Here is a 23,909-nt window from a genome sequence, read left to right on the forward strand (position 1 = left end):
CCGACTTCTACAAAGAAGGGATTCGTATGCCCCACGACCACTGGACTAAGTGTGTAAATGTAGGAGAGAACTATGTTGAAAAATAAATGTGCTAGATTTTCTAAAATTGATTCCTTCTACCTTAAGCCACAATCACCCCTCATATAATGAGATTGACAAAAAACTGATCTTTGTCTCGCTATAAATGGTTTCATCCTACTAAATAATTTATTTTTAGCCTACTTGAGCTTTCCCACTTTCTTAAAAGGAGATCTTGGTTCACTCTGTTTGTTGAATCAAGGAAGTGTTTAGAGGAATGTTAGTTATGTGGATTTCCAGAATACATGTGGCAAATTCTTCCATATGAAACTATTAGCTCAGAATTTAATGCAAATTATTAAGTTTGTAAGGAAATAGTCTGAGCAACTAATAAAAGGATGGGAAGTTAAATTCACAGGCTATGAATAGCCATATCTAGTAAACATCTGCATGGCAACCTTAACTTGTCACCATATTTAAGGATATATTAAACAGAGGCAGGGATTAAAAAGTCAATAAAACAAACTTTCCAATGACATCAAGACTTTAAAGCTATATAAATGGAAAATAAATTATAAAGACATAATCATGACAAATAAATTTCAGCATTCATCTACAAAGATAAAGAGGATTATTAACTTGAGAGAAGCGAAATGTGGAGTGCTAAAGAGACCTATAGGTTCAAATGTGTTTGTCCATTGTCGACGTCGATGAGGACAATAATGATGGTGTCGAGACTAGCGCGTGATTTGGATTTAAGTGAGGGAGAGTTGCGCAGTGTCAGCCTCACTCTCTCTTCCCAATTCCCACCTGGATCCAGTGGCAAGACAGAGTCGAGATGGCTGGAGATGGGACTAGGCGCAGTGGATGACCAGGATGTCTTCTGTGTCTTGTCCTGCTCTACACGTTCCATGAGACTTGCAGAGACCACCTTCTTGACCGTTGGACCTTCCATTGGTCTCGTCTGCTCAATCCGCCGGAGTCTGTCTTCATATGCTGGGATAGACAATTCCCTATCTCACCGAGGGTTTGAGACCCGTCAGCTACCCTCGCCTGGTTTAGCCAGCTTGTCGAATAGGTTCAAATATGAACATTACCAAGGCATATATTACAAGTGTAGAATTATAAACAATTATGAAAAAAGCTAACAGAATTATACTGGAACTTCCAGGGTTGAACTATGTCAGATTGTATTGTATGAAATTTAGAAACTTAAGAGCTGCATTCGTCAATGTTTTATAGACATCAAGAAAAACCAATAGGATTGACGGAAGACAACAATTTTCTTTGGCTGCATAGTGTTGGGCGATTGGTAATTGTGTAAAAAAAAGGTTTTAAGAGTTGGGGTTTATGTGCCCCTTCAAGTCAGTTATTGATTAAGGATCATTTGCTAATTTAAAGTTTGCGATTTACCGGCTGAAGCACCTTCAATTATTCCAAAAGACTGAGGTTTGGTAAAATACTGAAAGGCTTTTATTCGCTGTACAATACGACCTCCACAGTGAGTGTCTGCCCCCGGACTGAGGGGGAGGGGCAAGGCGAACACCTTTATACAGGACTCTGTGGGAGGAGCCACAGGGGTAGTCAGCAGAGGGGTGTGTCCAGACAGGTAACCGAGTTACAACATATATACATGGTTTACCACATTCACCCCTCCTTTTTTTAAAAAGAGTCCCGCGGGGTGATGTGACTGACAATATTTACAAGAAGTATATTTACAGGTTAAGTCTATCAGGCGGTCGAGTCCGTCGCTGTGATCTACGTAGCACCGGCAGTGATTGCCCCAGCGATGGCGGTTGTGCTGGCTCCGGCCTGACTTCAGGTGCCAGCACGTTAGGCGTCGGTAATCCCTCGTGTGTGTGCGTCGCGCCCGGTATGGAAGTGTCATGTGGTGTCTGTATAGGGTTTGGGGTGAACGGTGTCTCGTAGGTACATACATTGGTGGGTACGGGGTCAATAGTCACCACGGAGTGTTCAGGGTAGGGGCCCGGAGCTCCTGTGGGCGCCAGGTCCCGGATGGAGACCTCCCGCCCATCAGGTAAAACCACGTAGGCGTACTGTGGGTTCGCATGAAGTAAGTGAACCCTCTCGACTATCGGGGAGTATTTATGGCTTCTCGCATGTTTCCGGAGCAGCACTGGCCCCGGGGACGTCAGCCAAGTTGGTAGGGTGGTTCCAGTGGTCGATTTTCTGGGAAAAGAAAAGAGCCGCTCATGAGGGGTGGCATTGGTGGCTGTGCATAACAGGGAACGGATGGAGTGGAGTGCCTCAGGAAGGACCTCCTGCCAGCGGGAGACCGGCAGTCCCTTTGACCTGAGGGCTAACAGTGTGGCTTTCCACACTGTGCCATTCTCCTTCTCTACCTGTCCATTCCCCCGGGGATTATAGCTCGTGGTCCTACTGGTTGCAATTCCCCTAGCCAGTAGATATTGGCGCAGCTCGTCACTCATAAACGAGGACCCTCTGTCACTGTGGATATAGCATGGGTATCCGAACAGAGTGAAGAGCTTGCGCAGGGCTTTTATAACTGACATGGTAGTGGCGTCGGGGCAGGGGATGGCGAAGGGGAACCGCGAGTACTCGTCAATTACGTTAAGAAAGTACACATTGCGGTCGGTGGAGGGAAGGGGGCCCTTAAAGTCAACACTCAGTCGCTCAAAGGGGCGGGTGGCCTTGATGAGTGGTGCCTTTTCGGGTTGGTAGAAGTGCGGTTTGCACTCTGCACAGACTTGGCAGTCCCTGGTCATCACCCTGATCTTCTCAAGGGAGTAAGGCAGGTTCCAGGCTTTCACGAAGTGGAAAAGCCGGGTGACTCCCGGGTGGCAAAGGTCTACATGTAGGGCGTATAGCCGGTCGATCTGCGCGCTGGCACATGTTCCCCGGGATAGGGCATCGGAGGGCTCGTTGAGCTTCCCAGGCCTGTACATGATGTCATAGTTGTAGGTGGAGAGTTCGATTCTCCACCTCAGAATTTTATCATTTTTGATTTTGCTCCGCTGCTGATTATTAAACATGAACGCGACTGAGCGCTGGTCAGTTAGCAGGGTGAATCTTTTGCCGGCAAGATAGTGCCTCCAGTGCCTTATAGCTTCCACTATGGCCTGGGCCTCTTTCTCTACCGCAGAGTGCCGAATTTCAGGGCCTTGAAGGGTACGGGAGAAGAATGCCACTGGTCTTCCTGCCTGGTTGAGGGTAGCAGCCAGCGCAAAGTCGGAAGCGTCACTCTCTACTTGGAAGGGAATGGCCTCATCCACCGCATGCATTGCTGCTTTGGCAATGTCCCCTTTTATGCGGTTGAAGGCCGTGTGGGCCTCGGCAGAGAGGGGGAATGTGGTGGACTTGACCAGGGGGCGGGCCTTGTCTGCATAGTTAGAGACCCATTGGGCGTAATATGAAAAGAAGCCCAGGCACCTTTTGAGGGCTCTGAGGGTATTGGGAAGAGGGAGTTCCAACAGGGGGCGCATACAGTCAGGGTCAGGGCCAATGACTCCATTCTCCATGACACACCCAAGGATAGCAAGTCGGGTGGTCCCAAATACACACTTGTCCTTGTTATCGGTGAGGTTGAAAGATTTGGCCGCTTGGAGAAATTTTTGGAGGTTGTTGTCGTGATCCTGCTGGTCGTGACCGCAGATGGTGATGTTATCCAGATATGGGAACGTGGCCTTCAGTTGGCACTGGTCCACCATCTGGTCCATTGCCCTCTGGAAGACAGATACACCATTCGTGACGCCAAAGGGGACGCGCAGGAATCGATAAAGCCTGCCGTCCACCTCGAAGGCAGTGTAAGGGCGGTCCTCACGGCGGATGGGGAGCTGATGGTAAGCGGATTTTAGGTCTATGGTCGAGTACACCTTGTACTGTGCTATCTGATTGACCATATCCGCGATGCGGGGTAGAGGGTACTCGTCGAGCTGCGTGAACCTATTGATGGTCTGGCTATAGTCCACGACCATCCTATTCTTCTCCCTGTTCCGAACAACGACCACCTGCACCCTCCAAGGACTTGTGCTTGCCTCAATGACCCCCTCCCTGAGCAGCCGCTGCACCTCCGACTTAATGAAAGCTCTGTCCCCTGCGCTGTACCTCCTGCTTTTAGTTGCCACGGGTTTACAGTCGGGGGTCAGGTTGGCGAACAGCGGTGGGGGAGGGATGCTGAGGGTGGACAGGCCGCAAGTGGTGTCGGTAGTGTGGCAGTTGGCATGATGTTGGATGGGATGCACGGGTCGGTGTGTGTGTGTGTGTGGTCAGTAGCGGGGTACGTGACATATCTCTACAAAACAGGGGATTTATGACAGTAATTGGCGGGAGGGGCCCATCATACTTCATTGTCACACTTTTCAGGTGGCTCTGGAAGTCCAACCCCAACAGCACAGGGGCACACAGTTGAGGCAAGACCAGTAACGTAAAGTCTGATATTCTGTGCCCTGCACCACTAGCGTCGCTGTACAACCCCCCCGGATGTCTGTTGTATGCGACCCGGAGGCCATGGTGACCCTCTGACTTATTGGCCGTATCATGAGTCCGCAATGCTGCACCGTGGCCGGGTGGATAAAACTCTCCGTGCTGCCTGTGTCAAACAGGCAGCTTGTCCTGTGCCCCTCCACCAGGATGTCCATCATTGACCTTGCGAGCTGGTGGGGAGCGCTTTGGTCGAGGGTCACGGAAGCCAGGGTGGGGTCGCTGTCTTGGTCCGGCGTGGTGGGGTGGCCCATGAGCACCCGTTGGTCGTAGGCGGTGGGAGGTGGCGCCAACCAAGATGGCCGCCCCCATGTCTCGCACGTGGTGGAGGCGTGCAGGGAAGATGGCGGCCCCCATGTCTCGCACGTGGTGGCGGTGTGCAGGGAAGATGGCGACCCCCACGACTCGCACGTGGCGCTGCTCGATCCCGCTCGCGGTTTTGACCTACAGACCTTGGCGAAGTGGCCCTTCTTTCTGCTGCTGGAACAGGTAGCTTGTCGGGCCGTGCAGCGTTTCCGGGGGTGCTTCTCCAGTCCGCAGAAGTAGCACTTCGCGGACTCATGACTGGCTGCAGCCGAGGTCGATTCGCCGGCGGGTTGCGGGGTCTGCGGCGTCCACGAGGCCATCGGGGGATCGCGTGCCTGGAGAGCCTCGGAATTATGCAGAGCGGCCTCCAACGTATCAGCCAGCTCGATCGCCGAACTTAGGGTAAGATCGGCTTTTTCCAGCAGCCGCTGGTGCACGTACACTGACCTGGTCCCCGTAACAAAGGCGTCTCTCACTAGGAGTTCTGCATGTTGCGCCACCGTCCTGGCAATTGCAGGCCTGCATGAGTGTCTGTAGGGCTCCGACAAACTCAGCACTTGATTCCCCAGACCGTTGTTGCCGTGTCGCTAAGCGACGCTGAGCATTGACGCTGTTTATCGGCCGCAGGTATTGTCTTTTGAGTGCGTTCATCGCGCCATCGTAGTTCGGCTGGTCTCTGATCAGCGAATAAACCCGTGAACTGACCCTGGAGAGTAGAACTCTGCACTTCGCTACGGGGTTGGTTGCTTTAATCTCCTCTAGATACGCTTCGAAGCAGGCCAGCCAGAGTTCGAAAGCATTTCCAGTGTCAGGCATTTGCGGATCGAGGTCCAATTTTTCTGGTCTCAGGGCCTGTTCCATGTTTTAAAATGTACAGCGAATAAAATTGAAGCACCTTCAATTACTCCAAAAGACTGAGGTTTGGTAAAATACTGAAAGGCTTTTACTCGCTGTACAATATGACTTCCACAGTGAGTGGCTGCCCCCGGACTGAGGGGGAGGGGCAAGGCAAACACCTTTATACAGGATTCTGTGGGAGGAGCCACAGGGGCAGTCAGCAGAGGGGTGTGTCCAGACAAGCAACAGAGTTGCAACATATATACATGGTTTACCATACCGGTGTACTTTGGCAGCAGAGTGGTAGAACTAGCTGATCTGCTGCTTCATTACGCTATGATCCAGGTTCAAATCTGATCTATGGTGCTCCCTGTATAGAGATTACATGTTCTCCCCATGTTCTTGTGGGTTTCCTCCCACATTCAAAATTATGTAGATTAGCACGCTAATGGAGCACCATAAATTGTGTTAGTGTATCGAATGTAGGGTTGTGGAGGGTAAAGTGGGGAGAATAAATAGGATCAGTGGAAATACTGATAGTCGATTGTCAGAGGCCCAAACAGCCTGTGTCCATGTCATTTGCCTATGATATAGGATGACAGGTTAAAGACCTACTAGCTGTATGTACATCGATTAAAAGGCAAATTTCCGGGAAAATTAAAGGCGCCTTAAGTCTTGAAGAAATACAGCATTTGTGACCAGGATAGTTTTTGAGAACCTAAAGGCGAGAAGCACACATAAACCGTCCGTAAGCAGATTTCCTCACTAAGTACGCACCTCAATACCAAGGTAGAAGAAAATCTTCGATCCCTAATGTGTGTCTAAGAAGCGTTTCAGTCCCGAATAGCTTAATCCCCCTTTCACCTTAATTCTACATCTCCCTCCCATTCCCCACCCCTCTCCCTCTTTTTCTGCCTTCCTGCCACCATACAATACCCCCTCAATCCAGTTCCAGAAATCTTTCCCAGCGGAAATACAGGGAGAGCCCGCCCGCCCGGCTCTCCTGATTGACGTCGCTGCTCGGCAGCGCCGGCCACTGGGCTTCGAACGGCCGTTGTTGTGGGCAGGGCGCGTTGCCGCGCGACTGGCAGCAGATCAGTGCGAGTTATCTCTCCGCACCCCCGCCTCCTTTACCTCCTCACGCTCCACCCCACTCTCCACTGTGCCCGTCAGTCGGCGCTCCTGGGCCGCGCTTGCAGCCCGGCTCCTGGGCTTAATTATCCCTCCGTTCGGGACGGGCTTCTCCGGTTTTGCGCCTCGTGAGGAGGATGGAGGCGGTGCCGACGCCGCCGGTGTCTTGCGAGCTGTGATGGACGGTTTGCACGGTGAGTGAGTCGGTGTGAGTGGCCGGCCTTGCACACCCGCGCCTCCGAGTGACGGCGGGGAGGGCGAGCTTTAATCAGCAGGATCGGGCGAGAGTTGCGGCCCGGGTCCAGGTCCAAGGCCGGGCACCAGTCTCCCGAATCCCCCTTGGAGACCTCTTGCACTGGTGAGGGGGGAGCGGAGGAGGGTAAAGGTGTGAGGTGATGAGGATGGACGGGCAGTGTAGAGGATGGTGGGAGGGGTGGGAGATGATTGGGGTCGGTAGAACAGGTTGGATTCTGTTCTGGGGCTTTGGGAAAGCGTCTTGTTTGTCCATGCCTAGGTAGGCGGGGGTAGTGGTGGGTGCATTGTTTATCTTCATTCAGGGCATATTCTTAGCTGGGAAAACAAAGAATCCAACTGACATGTTCCCTTACACTTCAACTGTCATTTTTTTTGCGTTTAGCCATGAACGCCTCCTGATTTTTGTGCCGCGATATCTGCATCTTAACTGGTTTGCTTGTTTAGTTTCTTCTCAAATGTTTTGTTTTAAAGAAATGTGCATGAAGTACAGAATTAAGCCATTCAGGAAACGCATCCATTCCTACATTTATGTCTTTTTTTTGTGCTGCCTCCCAGCCTTTCATCTATTTCGATCAGTTCTAGCGTTCTATTTTTGTAAAGTTATAATTGAATTGAATTTAAATAAGACGTACTCGTATGTTCTTTTTGCTGCCACGAATAATACATGTAAGATAAAGAGAAAACATTGCATGTGTGATGGATTTTGCCTTCTATATCTCAATTTTATGTTGAGTTCGCAACAAATCGAATATTTAGTACACATGAATGGAAATGAATTACCAGCAGTTGAAAATGGTTCTCAGAAAATAGTTAAAAAATATTTTTAAGACCAGTTTCTTAGTAAACTTCAGCTTGCTGGCAGTATAATTGCATAAAACTCTTCATTTTATTTTAGTCTTGTATCCGTGTGTCATTTGTTTCAGTTTCCAGCCCTGATGATTCAACGTCATTTAATCCAAGAGGAATGACTCCGTGAATTGACAGCAATTTCCTGCCACTGTCATGAAGTTCATTGGAGTACTTTGCAAACTATGCTGGGACGTTTCATCCTGTTTGAGATTTTTTTCTAAATGAACGACGAGAAAGAAATGCTATCCTTCATAAAGGATCAACTCTGTTAATTTTTAATCCTTGGAAAACCGAAGTTGTGTATTACATCCGAATCCATCTGACCAAAAACAAAGATAGAATAATCATGGCTTCTGTTTGGAAACGATTACAACGTGTAGGAAAACATGCATCCAAATTCCAGTTCGTGGCTTCATACCAAGAATTAATGGTGGAGTGCACAAAGAAATGGTAAGTGTAATAATTTTATTTTTGCATTACTATGTAAATAGCAATGTTGACAAGCAGCCATTGCTTCCTGTGGTAATGATGTGATCAATCGTCATCAAAGCCTTTCTTATTTGATGAGGAATGGGCATGAGTTTAGAAATCTCAGCTGTTCTATGAGAGTTGAAAGGGATAATTGCATTTTACTCAGGGCATGAATGGGATTTGTATCGTGAGTAGATGGGTCAGATTTTTGACATCTAGAGATGATGTGCAGAACAGGTCTTTCCACCCATCAGGCTATGCTGCTCGGCATCCCACTGATTTAACCCTAGCCTAATCGTGGGACAATTTATAATGATCAGTTAACCTACTAACTGGTTCGTGTTTGGACTGTGGGAAGAAACCAGAGCACCTGGAGGAAATCCAGGAGCACATGGGAAGAAAAGTGCAAACTTGCTTACAGGGATTCTGGAATTGAATTCTGACACCCCAGCTGTATTACATTAATCACTATGCCATCATGGTGACCTTCATTCTACAGATTTTGAATGCATTTTATTTGATTTTGTTTATAACTAGTTATGGAAAAGTACTGTCGTAAAGAGGGATTCAATTCACAGCTTCTCCTTGATTCCAATACTGTAACAGTAATACCATTATTATTTGTCATGGAACTTTGTAAATATTTAATGAGCCATGCTACTCATCTGGCAATGTTTTAAGAGTCAACATCTTTTTGCATTTATCTTCCCTCCAAGAGTGGGGGCATGAATAACGCTAGGGCCAGTGAAACAGCAAAAACAGGCAAGTGTTGATGCAAAATAAATGGTTCTGCTGTAGTGAGCATTTGAGAAGCAGATTTTTTTGCTCTTTTGAAATTGGGCGAATTTTTCAAGAAGGGAAAGGTGCAGGGTTATCAGGCAAGAGTTAGGAGTTGAATTAACTTTTGATTGTAATAACAAAAAAAAATGATAATTTGCCAAGCGTGTCTGATTCCATAACAACAGGAGATGGAATGCTATTCATCTTGATGTTGTGTTGTCATGGATCTTAGGTTAATGTACCACAAAAAACCTTTTGAAGGTCATTTTCTTTGAGACTAGCCAGTGGCTAGACATCTTATCTTGGAGCAAGTAAGTTGAAACAGAAGATAGAACAGTATACACATTACTGTTTACAAATCAGGGAGCTGCACAAGACAGTGAAAGGAAGATTCATATTGGCAGCCTCTGCATTGTTTTTAAAGCCAGGAGTTCTTAATGTCTCTGCGTAAAGAGACTGTTGGAGATGAAAATGTACTGATGCTCCTCAACTTGCTTGGCACTGCAAGTGTGCTTCATCCAGCTCTTTGAACTATGTGTGAGTTTGAGGTATAAACATATAGATCAATGGATTGATAAGCTAATATTGGTATTTAGAATAGGTAACTGCTGCCAGAACTGTGGAGGACTGGCGTGCTAGAATATTGTGAATGCTCAATGTAATGTTTTCTAATTGCTTATTCTTATTACAGTATATATCAGCCCAGGATAGTGACACTTAGCTTGATTAAAATGTGGGTATGACTCACACTTTGTCATCATAGTTTCCTGGAATAAAATCCCCTCGGACAACTGATGGAACTTGAAGCAAAATGCTGCTGATGCCAGAATCAGAAATCAAACAGACGATATCGTAAGGGGCAGATTAGTCAGTACAACAAATGGGAGCTGAGGTTAGACTATTTTGCCCATCATAGGGTTCTGGTCTCTCAAACCAAATTAACTAAGGTAATGACTTATCTAATCTTGACCTCAAAACCACATTCCTGCTTGTCTCCAATATCCTTGACTCCCTTGTAATTCAAATGATTATCAGTCTCTACCTTCTACATATACAGCATCTTCACCCACAGCTCTTCAGAATGGAGTATTATAATAATTCAAGGGAAGAAATTTATCCTTGCTTTTATCTGAATTGAATGATCTTTCATTCTGAAACAATCCTGGGTGGTCTTGGTATCCCCTTTCAGAGAAACATTCAGCCTATTGGTCCCTTTGGAATTTTATATATTTCAATAAGATCACCTCCCTTTCCTTGTACTCTTTTTCGTACTGATTCATCCTGCTCAACCTTTCTTTATGTCATCCTCAGGAATTAACGTGGTGAACCATCTCTGCACTGCCTCCAAAGCAAGTACATCTTTATTTAACGTAGGGACCAAAACTGTTTGCAGCACTTTAGCTGTTGTCTCAGCAGCACTGTGTAAAATTACATCAAATCTTCCCTACTCCTTACTCTAAAAAGCAAATATTTATGTTCTATTAGCTTTCATAATTACTTGTGACCACATTCCATATTTTTCATGTTTCAGGTACTTGGACCACCAATACCTAATTTTGAACTCTAATTTCATTTAAATAACTTGCTGCTGCTTCTTCCATCCTTCCGGATTAGATGACCTCAGGTTTTCTCAGACTTGTACACTACTTGCTTGCTACTGTCTCTGCCTCTGCCTATCTGTATTTCCTTTACAGGCCCTCTGGATCCTCCTCACAACTTGTGAATCAACCCATTTTTGTATCGTCAGCACTGTGCCATGCTGGCAGACCTGCTGAGTATTTCCAGCACTTTCTGTTGATCCTTTAAACTGTGACTGCCAGAAATACGGAAATTGATAATAAAAGCTATTGTGGTCTTTTTAAAAGATGTTGAAGCTTGGCACAGTTTATAGCTCTAAAACACTACTGTAAAAACTTTCACTGTGACTAATTGTATTTACTCATGCAAATTTATAAAACCAAGCATTTTATCCCTGCATTAATATGTATACTTATAAGAATATAATCAATGACAGGAACAGGGCTATTCAGTAAAATCTAACAATTTTCTGAGATAACTACACTTTATCACACCATTCAGTTATACAGTATATTTGTAATTGGGTAAAGATTATTTTACAGATACAGTATTTTCTATATTGCTGGAACTCAAGCATAAAATTGGTCAAAAGGTAATCTAGTTATTCAGGATGTTTATGTGTATCCATTGTTCTAAACAGCTTGTGGGAACAATGAGATTACTGCCTGATTGTGAACATTCTGATACTAGCTACTGCCACAAAATTTTCATTCAAGGGATTAGTGGTCTCTTGAAAACCCAGAGTGTTTTCAAGAATTGAATGAAGTCTGAAGACATTTATCGTACATATTTCTTAAAAGGCACTTCGGATTTTTTTGCATTACATTTGGAAAATCCAGCATCCCAGATCTATGTTGTGTCATAGGAAATATTTTGTGGTTTGCTGCAAAATAAAAATTATAATCATGAAGACAAGAAAAGATGGGCCAGCTGATGAATTAGAACAGATTCCTCAAAATGATTACAATAGGTTTAACAGAAATGTTTATCAGTTAAGCAAATATGTAGTAGAACATGTTGTAGCTATGAAATTAATTATCAAGTTTTCTTTGTTATGAAAGCATTTTATCATTCTCATGGATTTGCATTATTCTCCTTTGTGTTGACTGACACCGCTTCCCTTGCAGTTTAAATGTGTAATAGTGTCTGTTGCAAGTTAATTGGAAGGCTTATGTGACTTTAACAAGAAGAACTCTTGCTGTGAAGAAGTGTTTTTTTATAAAGCACACCTTTTTAATAGGCGACCATTTGAGTTTGGCATTTTGAATGTTGATCTTCATAGTCTTTCCTAATGTATGCAACACTCAGTGAAATGGTAGTTCTATACAATCAATGGTCATAATCCAAACTGAAATGTTATAATAGGGTAATACACTAATGAGTAATCAATATGCAAATTTTAAGTTAAAAGTATAAGAGAGAATTTAGGATTGCAAGTACACCATTCTTTAAGATCGTTGTGTAATGTGAATGACTGAAAATGAATCATAATATGGAGTGTATTTTAATGATGTATGTTTTGTATAATTACATATAGTTAAGGTTTTCGTACCTTTCATCTCCTCATTGACATGCTATATTTTAGTGTTATTACCTGCAGACTGATGAACACTTCTTATGTATGTATGAGAAATGTCAAACAAATATATAGGACTAGAAATACTCAAAATCATGTTTTTACTTAAAAAGTTAAGTTTGATTTCTATTTTTTCCTACCTTTTGATCCAAGGTCATCAATGTGAACCATTAAAGTCTGTTTATTGCTCCCCAAGTACTGCCTGACCTGAAGAGTATTTTATTTTCTTGCTTTCATCATGACCAGCAGTATTGACATTAAGGCAGTCAGATCTTCTGTGCATTATAAAGAGTGTGCTATCATTGTGGCAATCATTGGTAACAAAATGACCTGGGAATGTTTTCATGCCAGTATCATTGTGCAATATGCTCATTTCATTCTTCTGTTGGTTCCTCGCTTCCTCAACACTACCCGCCCCTCCACCTATCTTTGTATCATCTGCAAACTTGGCCACAAAGCCATCAGTTCTGTCATCCCAATTCATTGCCATATCATGTGAAAATAAGCGATCCCAATACTGACTCCTGTGGAACACCACTATCCACCAGCAGCCAACCAGAATAACCCTTTTTTTATTTTCACTCTTTGCCTCCTGCTTGTTAGGTAATCTTCTATCCATACTAGTATCCTTCCTGTAATACAATGAGCTCTTTACTTGTTAAGCAGCCTCATGTGTGGCATCATGTCAAAGGCGCCTCTCCTTTGTATATCCTGCCTGTTATTTCCTCAACCAATTTGTCAGACAAGATTTTCCCTTGAGGAAACCATGCTGACTTTGGCCTATTTTATCATGTGCCTTCAGTACCCCAAAACTTCAACCTTGATAATTGACTCCAACATCTTCCCAACCACTGAAGTCAGTCTAACTAGCCTATAATTTCCTTTCTTCTGCCTCCCTCCTCTTCTTAGAGGGGAGTGCAATTTGCAATTTTCTAATCCTCCACAACCATTTCAGAATCTAGAGATTCTTGAAAGATCATAACTAATGCCTTCACAATGTCTTCAGCTACCTCTTTCAGAACCATGGCTTATCTACCTTCTGAACTTTCAGCTTCCCAAACACCTTCTCCTTAGTAATAGCAACAACACTCAGTTATGCACCCTAATACTCTTGAATTTCTTTGTCCCCATTACTATTTCTTCAATGTCATTTTCCAATAGTTTGACATCCACTCTCACTTCTTTTACTCTATATATCTGTAAAATATTTGGTATCTTATTATGTTATTGGCTAGCTGACCTTCATATTTTACCTTTTCTCTCCTTATGGCTTTTTGATTGCCTTCTGTTGATTTTGAAAAGATTCTCAGTCCTCTATATTCCCATATTATAAACCCCCTATTCTGCTTTTATACTGTCTTTGACTTCCCTTGTCAGCCATGGTTGCCTCATCCTTCCTTTAGAATACTTGTTCATTGTTGGGATGTATCTATCCAGTACCTTCTGAATTGCCTTCAGAAACTCCAGCTGTTATTGTTCTGCCGTCATCCTTCCAATCAGCTTTGGCCAGTTCCTCTGTCGTGCCTTTAATTCCCTTTCCTCTGTAATACTGGTAAGTCTGATTTCATCTTCTCCCTCTCAAACTGCAGGATGAATTCTGTCATATTATGATCACTGCATCCTGAGGGTTCCTTTATCTTAAGCTCCCTCATGAAATCTGGTTTATTACACACTACCCAATATAGAATTGCCTTTCCCCTAGTGGCCTCAACCCCAGGAACCCACCTCGTAAGCATTTTGTGAATTCCCTCTCTTGGGATCCTGCACCAATCTGATTTTCAGAATCTACTTGCATATTGTAATTCCCAATGACTATTGTAGCATTGCCCTTGTTATCTGCCTTTTCTATTTCCCCATTGTAATTTATATCCCACATCCTGGCTACTTTTGGAGGCCTATATAAAACTCCCATCAGGTTGGGTGATCCTTACGGTTTGGTGCCCAATACACAGGGGCATCATTCCCATGCTCCTTTGAGACAAACCAGGGCCCTGTAGCTTCACTGGATGATTTATTGTGCTACAATACAATATTTCAAAAAAAAGTGAATTAAGTATGTTATGTATTGTAATGCATATACCCAGTAGTCCAAAAAATGTACCAGTTTTGTGGCAACAAATTTGTGGAATTAACAGATTTTAAGAATTCTAGCTTTCATTAAAAATTGAGGTCAGGAGGCTCATTGAGTCACTGTCAATTCATTTGAAGATGAACTGAGTTAGTTAGACTGAGCTGTGTTTTCCTTTTGGTCTTGTTCATACCTTCTTGGGAAGCCTAGCAAAGACCATTTAGGTGCTTTCTTTTGGACTAGGTATCATGACTGAGGTTGCTATTGAGTTAATGGGAAAGATTCCATGGCTTTATCTTGAAGAAGGACAGTAGTATAATTCTCAGGATTATAACCTATATTGAGCTCTCTCTTGATGTGACTGAAGCAGATTCTCCGAATTTAATGTTAAAGAAAAGCATATGGGTAGGACCAGGGAGAGTTTCTGCGCCTTATTTTAAAAAATCAGGTAAGCTTGAATTACAATTAATACAATGGAGCTGGAGAATCTTAGCACCTCAGGTAGCCTTTATGGAGGGAAATAGTCAGTGTTTCAGGCGATGACTCTTCACTAGGACAGGAAAGAACGGGGAAATAGCTGGTAGAAAAAGGTGGGGGAAAGGGGTGGAGCGAGAGCTGGTGGTCCCAGTCACACCCCCCCCCCCCCACCTGCCAATTACCATTCTCATCTGGATCCACCTATCTCCTGCCAGGTCTTGCTTCATTCCTTTCCCCCACCTTTAAATACTGTCTATCTCTGATCTTCCTTTCCAGTCCTGATGAAGGGTACTGATTTGAAAAGTCAATTGTCCATTTCCCTCCATAGATGCTGTCTGACCTGCTGAGTTCCTCCAGCTCCTTTATGTTAGTCATGATTTTCAGCATCTGTAATATCTTGGGAATTATGATTAGTTTTTCAATAAATAATGCTATGAAACAGAGCTTTGCCTTTTGCCTTGTTGGATATTTTTATTTTCAAAGCTGATGTAATTTTTTTTTGGTTTTTGTAAGCTTTCATCATACAGAGTGAGTGAACAGAAAAATGCACTAATACAAACATCAAGCAGAACGCTAGTTTTCACAATCCCACAAAGGGTTTGGGAATAGAAAACATAACTTAAAAATGCAAAACTTTCTGGAGCAAATTGGGAAAATTTCTATGTGCAAGACCTGTAAGAAGTTTGGAATTCTTCCACAAATGATAATCAACAGTCTGTTTTTAATTTTAAGTCTTGAGAGCGCTATGTTTTGTTTTTCAGAGGGTTAACATAATTATCATAGGGTTAGCTGGGAGTTGTTGGAAAAATTTATATTCACTTATTTTGGAGAGGTTATTCACTTTGTTGGCATGCCTAACACCAGGCTTTCGAATGAGGCACACTATTCTGATCTCAAGTCATGCCATTCAAAGATTTTCTTAAAACTACCTTGGAAGAAGTATCAAGTCTTTATTAACTCAGGAATTCCCGACCCTTGATTATTCCAAATGAAGAAAGATGTTAAGAAAATTGAGAAAATCAAGTTTAGAACAGGCCTTTTGGTTCATGGTGTCTGCACTATGCTAGGTTAAATCAAATTTCTTCAATCTGCACTGATTCATATCTCTCCATTCCTTGCACATTTATGTATCTGTCTAACAGCTACTTAAACACCAATGTTGAATCTTCCACTGCTGCTGTTGGTAGCCCATTCTGGAATATACCAAAAGCCCCACACATTTCCTTTTGACCTTTCCCCTGCCTGCCTTTAAACAGATGTCCTCCGGTACTTGACATACCTACTCTGGCAAAGAGACTCTGTCTATCCTATCTATGCTTCTCATAATAACTTTATAAACTATCGAGTTTCCAATGTTCCAGCGAGGGGGGAAAAACAAGTTTGCCTGACCACCCCTTGCAGCTCATATCATCTAATTCAGCCAGGACCTCAGTAAAACGGTTCTGGACCCTTTTCATTGTTTTAACATCCTTTCTGTATTGTGGCAAAGAATTGTGCACAGTACTCTGAATGTGGCTTAATCAATATTGTACAACTACAACATGATTTTCTTATTCTTGTACTCCATGGCCCAATCAGAGAAGACAAACATGCCACCTCTACCACCCTATGTACTTGTGTTCGTGTGGCCTCTTTCAGGGAGCTATGTACTTGGATTCCAGGATCCCTCTGTATATTGATACACTGTACATGGGCATTGTGAATAACTGTATATTTTCCTCTTACATTTGATCTCTCAAAATGCAACACTTCACATTTGCTTGGATTAATTTTCATTTGCCATTTCTCTGCTCGTAGCCTCTACAATGTTCACAACTTCACCAATCATTGTGTCATCTTTAAACTGACCAAATATCCCATCAACATTTTCATCAAAGTCATATTCACAAACAATAAAGGTTATGTACCACGTCCTGGACCTCCATCCAGAATAAGACTCATTTGCCACTACCTTCTGTTCTATGGGCAAACACATTCTGAATCCAAACTATGAAGTCATTGTAGATCCCATGCATCTTAATCTTCTTGAGCATTCTACCATGAGGGATCTCATGAAGTACTTTTCCATGCAGACAACATCCAAGGCCCTACCTTCATCAATGATCTTTGTCACTTTCTCATAAAAACTCAAATCATGTTTGTAAGCCATGTCCTGTCTTGCACAATGCTTTGCTGACTGCCCAAATATGCCCATGATTTTCCAAATGCGTGTAAATCCTATCCCTGAGTGTCCTCTCCAGTAGCTTCTGTGCCACTGAAGTGAGGCTAACTGGTATAGTATTTCCTTCCTTGAACAAAGAAACATCATCAGCCACCCTGCAGACCTCTGGATCTCATCTGTTGCTAGTGAGGGTACGTAGATCTTTATCAAGGCCACAGCAATCTTATCTCTTTTAATAACCTGGGATGCTGCAATCATCTTCTTTGTTTTAAAGTTCCCAAGCACATTGTGCCCTACACTAATCTCACTACCCTCCATATTCTTCTCTCATGTTAAAAACTGCCACGTAAATTTCCTCCTATATCCTTGAGTGGTGCTACCCCCTCCCTTGCTATCTTGTTTTTAATGCTCTTGTGCAATTTCTTGGGATTCTCTTTAATTTTACTTGCCAAGGACATTTCATGGCCCTTTTTGGCTACCTTACTCCCCTGCTTTCTTTCCCTTCTTTCCTGCTTCATAACCTCGCTCATCATCCAAGGTTCTCTTACTTTGCCGTCCTTGTCCTACCTCCTTACTTGAAAGTGCCTGTCCTGAGCTCTGATCAGCTGGTCTTTAAACAACTCCCACATGATGGTATGAACTTGTCCAGTAGTAGCTGCTCCCAGTTAACCTGTCTGTTCCTGTTCATCCTTTTAGACTTAGTTGTCATAAATCCTACTTTCTCATCAGCTAACTGCTCTGGTTTCCAAACCCCTGTCACTCTATTTTAAACCCTCCTGAATAACACTGGCCAACCTCCCAGAAAGGATAGTTCAGGTGTAACCCATTCCTCTTGTACAGAAAACATTCAAGTACTGTTAAAATCTGATGAATATACTCACACACATACACAAAACAAAGGAATATGTTTTGTACGCCCATGGAAAATGGTGTAAGTGATTCAACCCCTTGAACCTGTTAGAACAGAGAACATAGAATAATACAGCACAGCAAAAGACCCTTTGGCCTGTAATGTGCTGAACCCATTAAATTAGTTCACTTTTCTCTTCACCCTACACAATATCCATATCCTTCCATTTTCCTTACATTCGTGTGCTTATCTAAATATCTCTGACAAGTTCCTAATATATCTGCCTCCATCACCACCCCTGGCAGTGCATTCCAGGCACCTACCACTGTGCAAACATGAGGAAATCTGCAGATGCTGTGTGTTACCTACCACTGTGTATATATTTAAAAAAAACAACTTGCCCCTCACATTTCCTTTGAATTTACTCCTTGTTTACCATGTGCTCTGGTATTAGTCATTTCAGCCCTGGGGGGAAAAAAGATACTGTCCATCTGTGACTCTCACGATCTTTTAAATCTTTATCAGATCTCTCCTCAGCCTCTGCTGCTGCAGAGAAAATAACGCAAGTTTGTCCAACCTCTCATTATAGCACATGCCTTCTAATCCAGGCAGCATCCTAGGAAACCTGTTCTGCACCCTCTTCAAAGCCTTTACTTCCTTCCTATGATGGGGTGAACGCTTTAATCCTACTTGACAAAGACTTTTCATGGCCCCTCCTGGCTTTCCAAATTCCCCCTCTTGTTATTTTGACTTCTTTATAATCCTCAAAGGCTCTGTTTGATTCTAGCTGCCTAAGCTTTACATACTTTTCCTTTTTCTTCTTGACTAAATTCATCACCTCCCTCAACAACCAAGGTTCTCTTATCTTGGCAACCTTGTCTTTCCTTCTGACCAGAACATACCTGTCCTGTATTCTGTGCAATACGCAGGCAGATTAAATAAATGTATAAAAACAATGGGATTGTTGTCATGTGGGACAACAGCCCCCCCTCCCCGATATAAACTGGTATGCCGTGGCTAGTGATTAGGAAGGCAAATGTTATTTAAATTTCTATTATGAAAGTATTTGAATATACCATAAACCTTGATGTGATCACACTGGAATTATTGTGATCAGTTTTGGTCTCGTCTACAGAAGAATGTATTTACAGTCCACTGGGTACATCTAATGTTCACAAAGCAACTGCAAGAACACTCTGGGGCTCAGAGGGATGAGAGGGGATCTTACTGAACCTTAGAAGTTCTCTTTTGGGCTGGGGTTAAGATGATCTTTCTTCATGCAGTGGTTGATGGAATTCTTACCCTGCAGGGCTGTGGAGGTGAAATGATTGCGTTCATTCAAAACAGTGATATTTTTCTTTTTAAAAAAAAATCAAGAGATCTGAGGACAGTGCAGGAAAATGGCATCTCAGAAGTAGTCAGCTATGATCTCAATAGATGGTAAAACACACTCAAAAGGCCAAGTGAACTACTGCTGCTTCTGTTTCTTATGTTAGCATGTCCTGTTTATGATGCATTCTCCAAAAATGAGAACAAAACTGGTGTACTTCTGGGTCATTTCAAAATTTACACTTTTCAAAGAGCTCAGAGCTGGTAAGCAAGCATAACAGAATTCAGATGAATATAGACAGGGCAGGTCAAGGTGGATTAATTAAAATGCTGAGAAATAGGATTCATTTTGGTAAGAAAATTGAGAGATACAGGTTTCCCCCGCCATCTGAAGGTAGAGCATTCCTATGAAATGGTTTGTAAGCCAAAATGTCGTAAAGCGAAGAAGCAATTACCATTTATTTATATGGGAAAATTTCGTGAGCGTTCACAGACCCAATAATAACCTACCACATCATGCCAAATAACACATAAAATCTAAAATAACAGTAACATATAGTAAAAGCAGGAATGATATGATAAATACACAGCCTATATAAAATAGAAATACTTTTCCACAATCATTACTGAACTGTTCTCCGCAGTGAAAATCTCATGCAAGCGCCGTCGGCAGAAAATCTCACGCAAGCGCTGTTGGCAAGAACACTCTTTCCAGTAACCTTTAAGCTATGAAGCTGCCAAATCATACCAAATAACACATAAAAATACACAGCCGATATAAAGTAGAACGTATGTACAGTGTAGTATCACTTACCGGAATTGGGACAGCACCGAGCAACTGATGATGGTATGCTAGGCTGAGTCGGAGTTTGGGTGGTGCAGTGGCCCCCCCACCCTCCAGGCCGCCAAGCGATACATTGTGGCGAAGCATGCATGGGTCCAGCGGTAGCTGGGAGACACCCAGCACATCTTTAAGAAAAAAGCTGAAATAAACAAGCTAATTAATTAGGTGCCGCCCGACACGTAATTGTTGGCCCAGATCAGTGCCGATTTCCGATTGCGTTGTCTCTGATCTGGGCCGACAATTACGTGTCGGCGGCACCTAATTAATTAGCATGTTTATTTCGGCTTTTTTCTTAAAGATGTGCTGTGTGCGTCCTGGCTGCCGTTGCATTTTCTGCAAATCGGTATCTGTCCATGGCCTGGGTGTTGGGGTGGTGGGACACCGGTGTGTCATCTCATCGTCTCTTTCCATTAGAGCAGGCAGCTCATCTTCTTCTATCTCTGCCTGCCCCGATGTCAAAAATTGAGGTTCGTCATCTGCTGTGGCTGATGTGGAAGGCTTGCTTGACTACTGAGCCTCGCGCATTTTCCTATCACACAGTTCTTTAATAAGGACTCAAACCATCCTGCAAATACCTCCTAAACCGATGTACCCTTTCAAAATTAAAGTCGTACTTTATCATTACTCATTCGGTTTGGATTGTTATCCTTTTTTTTTCAATTGCATCAGCTCTTCATCTATCAGTTCTTGGTGATGGGATGCCAAAGCCTCTTCAACATCATGTTCGTCAGCTTCCACAAGCCAAACTCATGTTGTACTTACTTCGTTCACCACGATCAAAACACTTAATTATGTCTAGTTTTATGCTAAGTGTAACACCCTTACGAGCTCTTTTAGGCTTTTCCAATACCTTAGAACTCCTCTTGCAAACGGCTGCTCACAGGCACGTGTTTCAGCAATGCTGGTGAGAATGCCATTCCAAATCCAGGGGAGAGCGGCTGCTTGTGGCGTGCGCTGCCTTTTATCGCGCACTGAATTTTTTTTCGTAACAGTGAAAACACCTTCTGAAAGCGAAAACAGGGTAGTAATGTAGATGTTTCGTGACAGTGAGGTTTTGTAAAGCGAACGTTCGAAAAGCAGGGGACACCTGTAATGGAATCCAAATGGTACAAATTCCTGACGAAGGGTCTCGGCCCGAAATGTCGACTGTACCTCTTCCTAGAGATGCTGCCTGGCCTGCTGCGTTCACCAGCATTTTGTGTGTGTTGCTTGAAATTCCAGCATCTGCAGATTTTCTCGTGTTTGCGGTACAAATTTTTATGAAGCTTAGGAGTTACATGCATGCACACCTTAAGGCACTTTATGACAGGACAAGTTGTGGTTCATTTTCAGAGAATCATATGGGATCTTGGTTGATAAAATAATTATTCTATAAAACCATGACAGTTATTCCAAACATACAGTGTCAGAGGTATATGTATAACCAGCTTGGGTGTCTAAGACTTTTGCACAGCACTGTAGTAATTTTATGTATTGCACCATAGAGCTGCCACAAAAAAAAACAAATTTCAGGACATGAGTGGTGATAGACCTGATTCTGATATGGGTCTCTACTGTGGACTGAGAGTGGGAAGGAGGCAGGAAGAGGGGAATCATGGTTGAGAAAAGGGAAAGGGAGAGGAGGAGATGGAGGGGGAAACACCAGAGAGGTATTCTGTAATGATCAATAAACCAATTTTTGTTTGAACTCAAATGATTTTGCCTGGTGTCTCTAGGCTGGGTGTGTTTGCACAACGCCACTCTCTGCCACCTGTCCCAAACTCCTCCCAAGTTGCTCTGCCTTTGTCATTCCCAACATCCTTGCTCCCGCCAGATTTACAAATTCACTCTTTGCTCCATGTTGACAAATGCAGTACTGTGCAAAAATCTAAGGCACCCTAGCTATATATGTATGCACCCAAGACCTTTGAACTGTACTGTTTATATTAAACACTGCTAGCTTCTTTTTGCAATACAGTGGCCAATTCTGGGCACCAAATATTCGGTAAGTGCAGTGGAGTTTTGCCAGAAAGGTGCCTGAGATGCTGTACTTCAATTAGGTAAAGTGACCAGGTGTGTAGTAATTAAGGTAAAGGAATTCAGGGATGGGAACTGCTGGGTGGTAGGCGGGGGTTGGTGGTGTAGAATGCAATGTCATTGCTTGGCAGATCAGCTCCAAATTGTGCACCATGTCAGTTTGGAAATGTATCACTGTCCCCTCATCATTGCAAGGTCTACATATTTTTTTTTAACTGAGATACAGCATAGACCAGGCCCTGGCAGCCCTTTGAGCCATGCCGCTGGGCAACTCCCCATTTAATCCTAGCCTAATCTTCGGACAATTTCTAATGATCAATTAACCTACTAACCTGTATGTCTTTGGACTATGGAAGAAACAGAGCACCCAGAGGAAACCCACATGGTCGCAGGGAGAACGTACAAACTCCTTACAGACAATGATGGGAATTGAACCTGGGTTGCTGGTACTGTAAATCATTGTGCTAACCACTACTGTGCATCCTAAAGCACTCAACCTAATAGCAATGTGAGAGTACCTTCATTAGTAGGATTGCAGCAGTTCATGAAGGTGGTTCCCCACTATATTCCCAGGTGTACTTGAGGTTGGAGAGTAAGTACTGTCCTTGCCTAAAACCTGAAAATGATTCCAACAGTGCTTGTGAAAAGGTTAAGAAAAAATTTAAGGTTTGTTCAAAGCCTTCAAATTCAGCAAAGCTAATGTTGGTATTTCAAGGATATATAGTTGAAGTAAAGATGTAAGAGCTGACTTAAGAAAGCCTTTTTTAATGCAGTGAGCCCTGATCTGGAATGTTCTATCTGAAATAAATTATCTTCAGAAAAAATTGAGCAAAAGCAGGGGCAAGTTGATGTGCTCATTGACAGCTTTGAGTGCTGCAGTAATATTATATGCTTTTCAACTTTACTTGAGATCTTTCTGGATAATTCATACACTGCAGTACTCCTAGATCCAGTTGTTTGGATGGGGAGGGTTTACTTTGCTGGACCCCAGACCCCAATGGTGGCTTGATTACAGGGCTCTGAAAGGTGCAAGAAAACCCTATGCTTCAAACTCCACAGGGTGTGACAGACAACAAAGTTCTGTTCTGAGCTGATATATGAACTAATATAAATGTTTATATACAGAAAAGAATCTTAAAGCAAAATCTGTACGTTTTTGAATATCGCAGTAATCAGATGCACAATCAGAATGCTTTTTCTAACCTCTCCTGCAGATCATATTGAAACACTTTACCACCTAAGTTCATGATTTCTACATTTGACTATTGTAGAATTCCTGGACATGTTGGCAAATGAAGCAGAAAAAGCTGGTAGTTCTGTTTGGAATGACTCACATTTACCACCAAAATGCAGCCATTTCTCACAGCTGAACTTCCAAGGCTGACAGTTGATTTTTTTTTTTGGCTGTGTAATTTTATTGGCTATGCAAGTCCTTCTTTGTGCCTAACTTTATTATTACAGAATTCAACATCTTTCAGACATTTTGAGACCCACAGGTTTTTCCTGCCTTTGTTACTACTCCTCTTGCATTTCCGTCTCTCCTCTTCAATGCCGATCGTTATTACCAGGTGAGTGTTTGTTCTAGAAGTCATTTCCCCTTTTGTTATGCCCAAGTACTATATAATATAGGCAGCTGATTGTTGAAGTCCGCATTCTCTGGTGTGACCGATACTACATGCACTGTTGCGGATCCAAATTATGCTTGCTGTATAATCCTAGCCAATGATTCTGCCAATTTCTCACTCGTATATGTTTTATGTTAGATTAAGTTTAGTTATGTTTAATACTCTTTAGCTGTCCTGCATTGTAGTTTGAAGGTTTTATTGACTTAATGCAGAGTTCCTTTTTCCTTGACTTTGCACTTGAGGATTGCTAAGGCTTCATTCAGTGCTACTTGACTGG

The 23,909-nt window shown here is 43.1% G+C and overlaps 1 protein-coding gene across 3 annotated transcripts in view; it reads left to right on the forward strand.

The window, feature by feature from the left end:
- Positions 1–6,692: 6,692 nt before the first annotated feature.
- Positions 6,693–23,909, forward strand: part of ehbp1 (EH domain binding protein 1) — a 438,810-nt gene continuing 421,593 nt past the window's right edge. The window contains exons 1-2 of one of the 3 annotated variants that reach the window (XM_072265404.1): positions 6,693–6,947; positions 7,932–8,307. In XM_072265404.1, the coding sequence (XP_072121505.1) occupies positions 8,204–8,307 (104 nt within the window). In that variant the 5' untranslated portion in view covers positions 6,693–6,947; positions 7,932–8,203. The remainder of the gene's footprint in view (positions 6,948–7,931; positions 8,308–23,909) is intronic. The other 2 variants (XM_072265403.1, XM_072265405.1) reach the window with 2 other exon arrangements.

This window comes from Mobula birostris, chromosome 8, assembly GCF_030028105.1.
Source record: "Mobula birostris isolate sMobBir1 chromosome 8, sMobBir1.hap1, whole genome shotgun sequence".
NCBI classification, from domain to species: Eukaryota; Metazoa; Chordata; class Chondrichthyes; order Myliobatiformes; family Myliobatidae; genus Mobula; species Mobula birostris.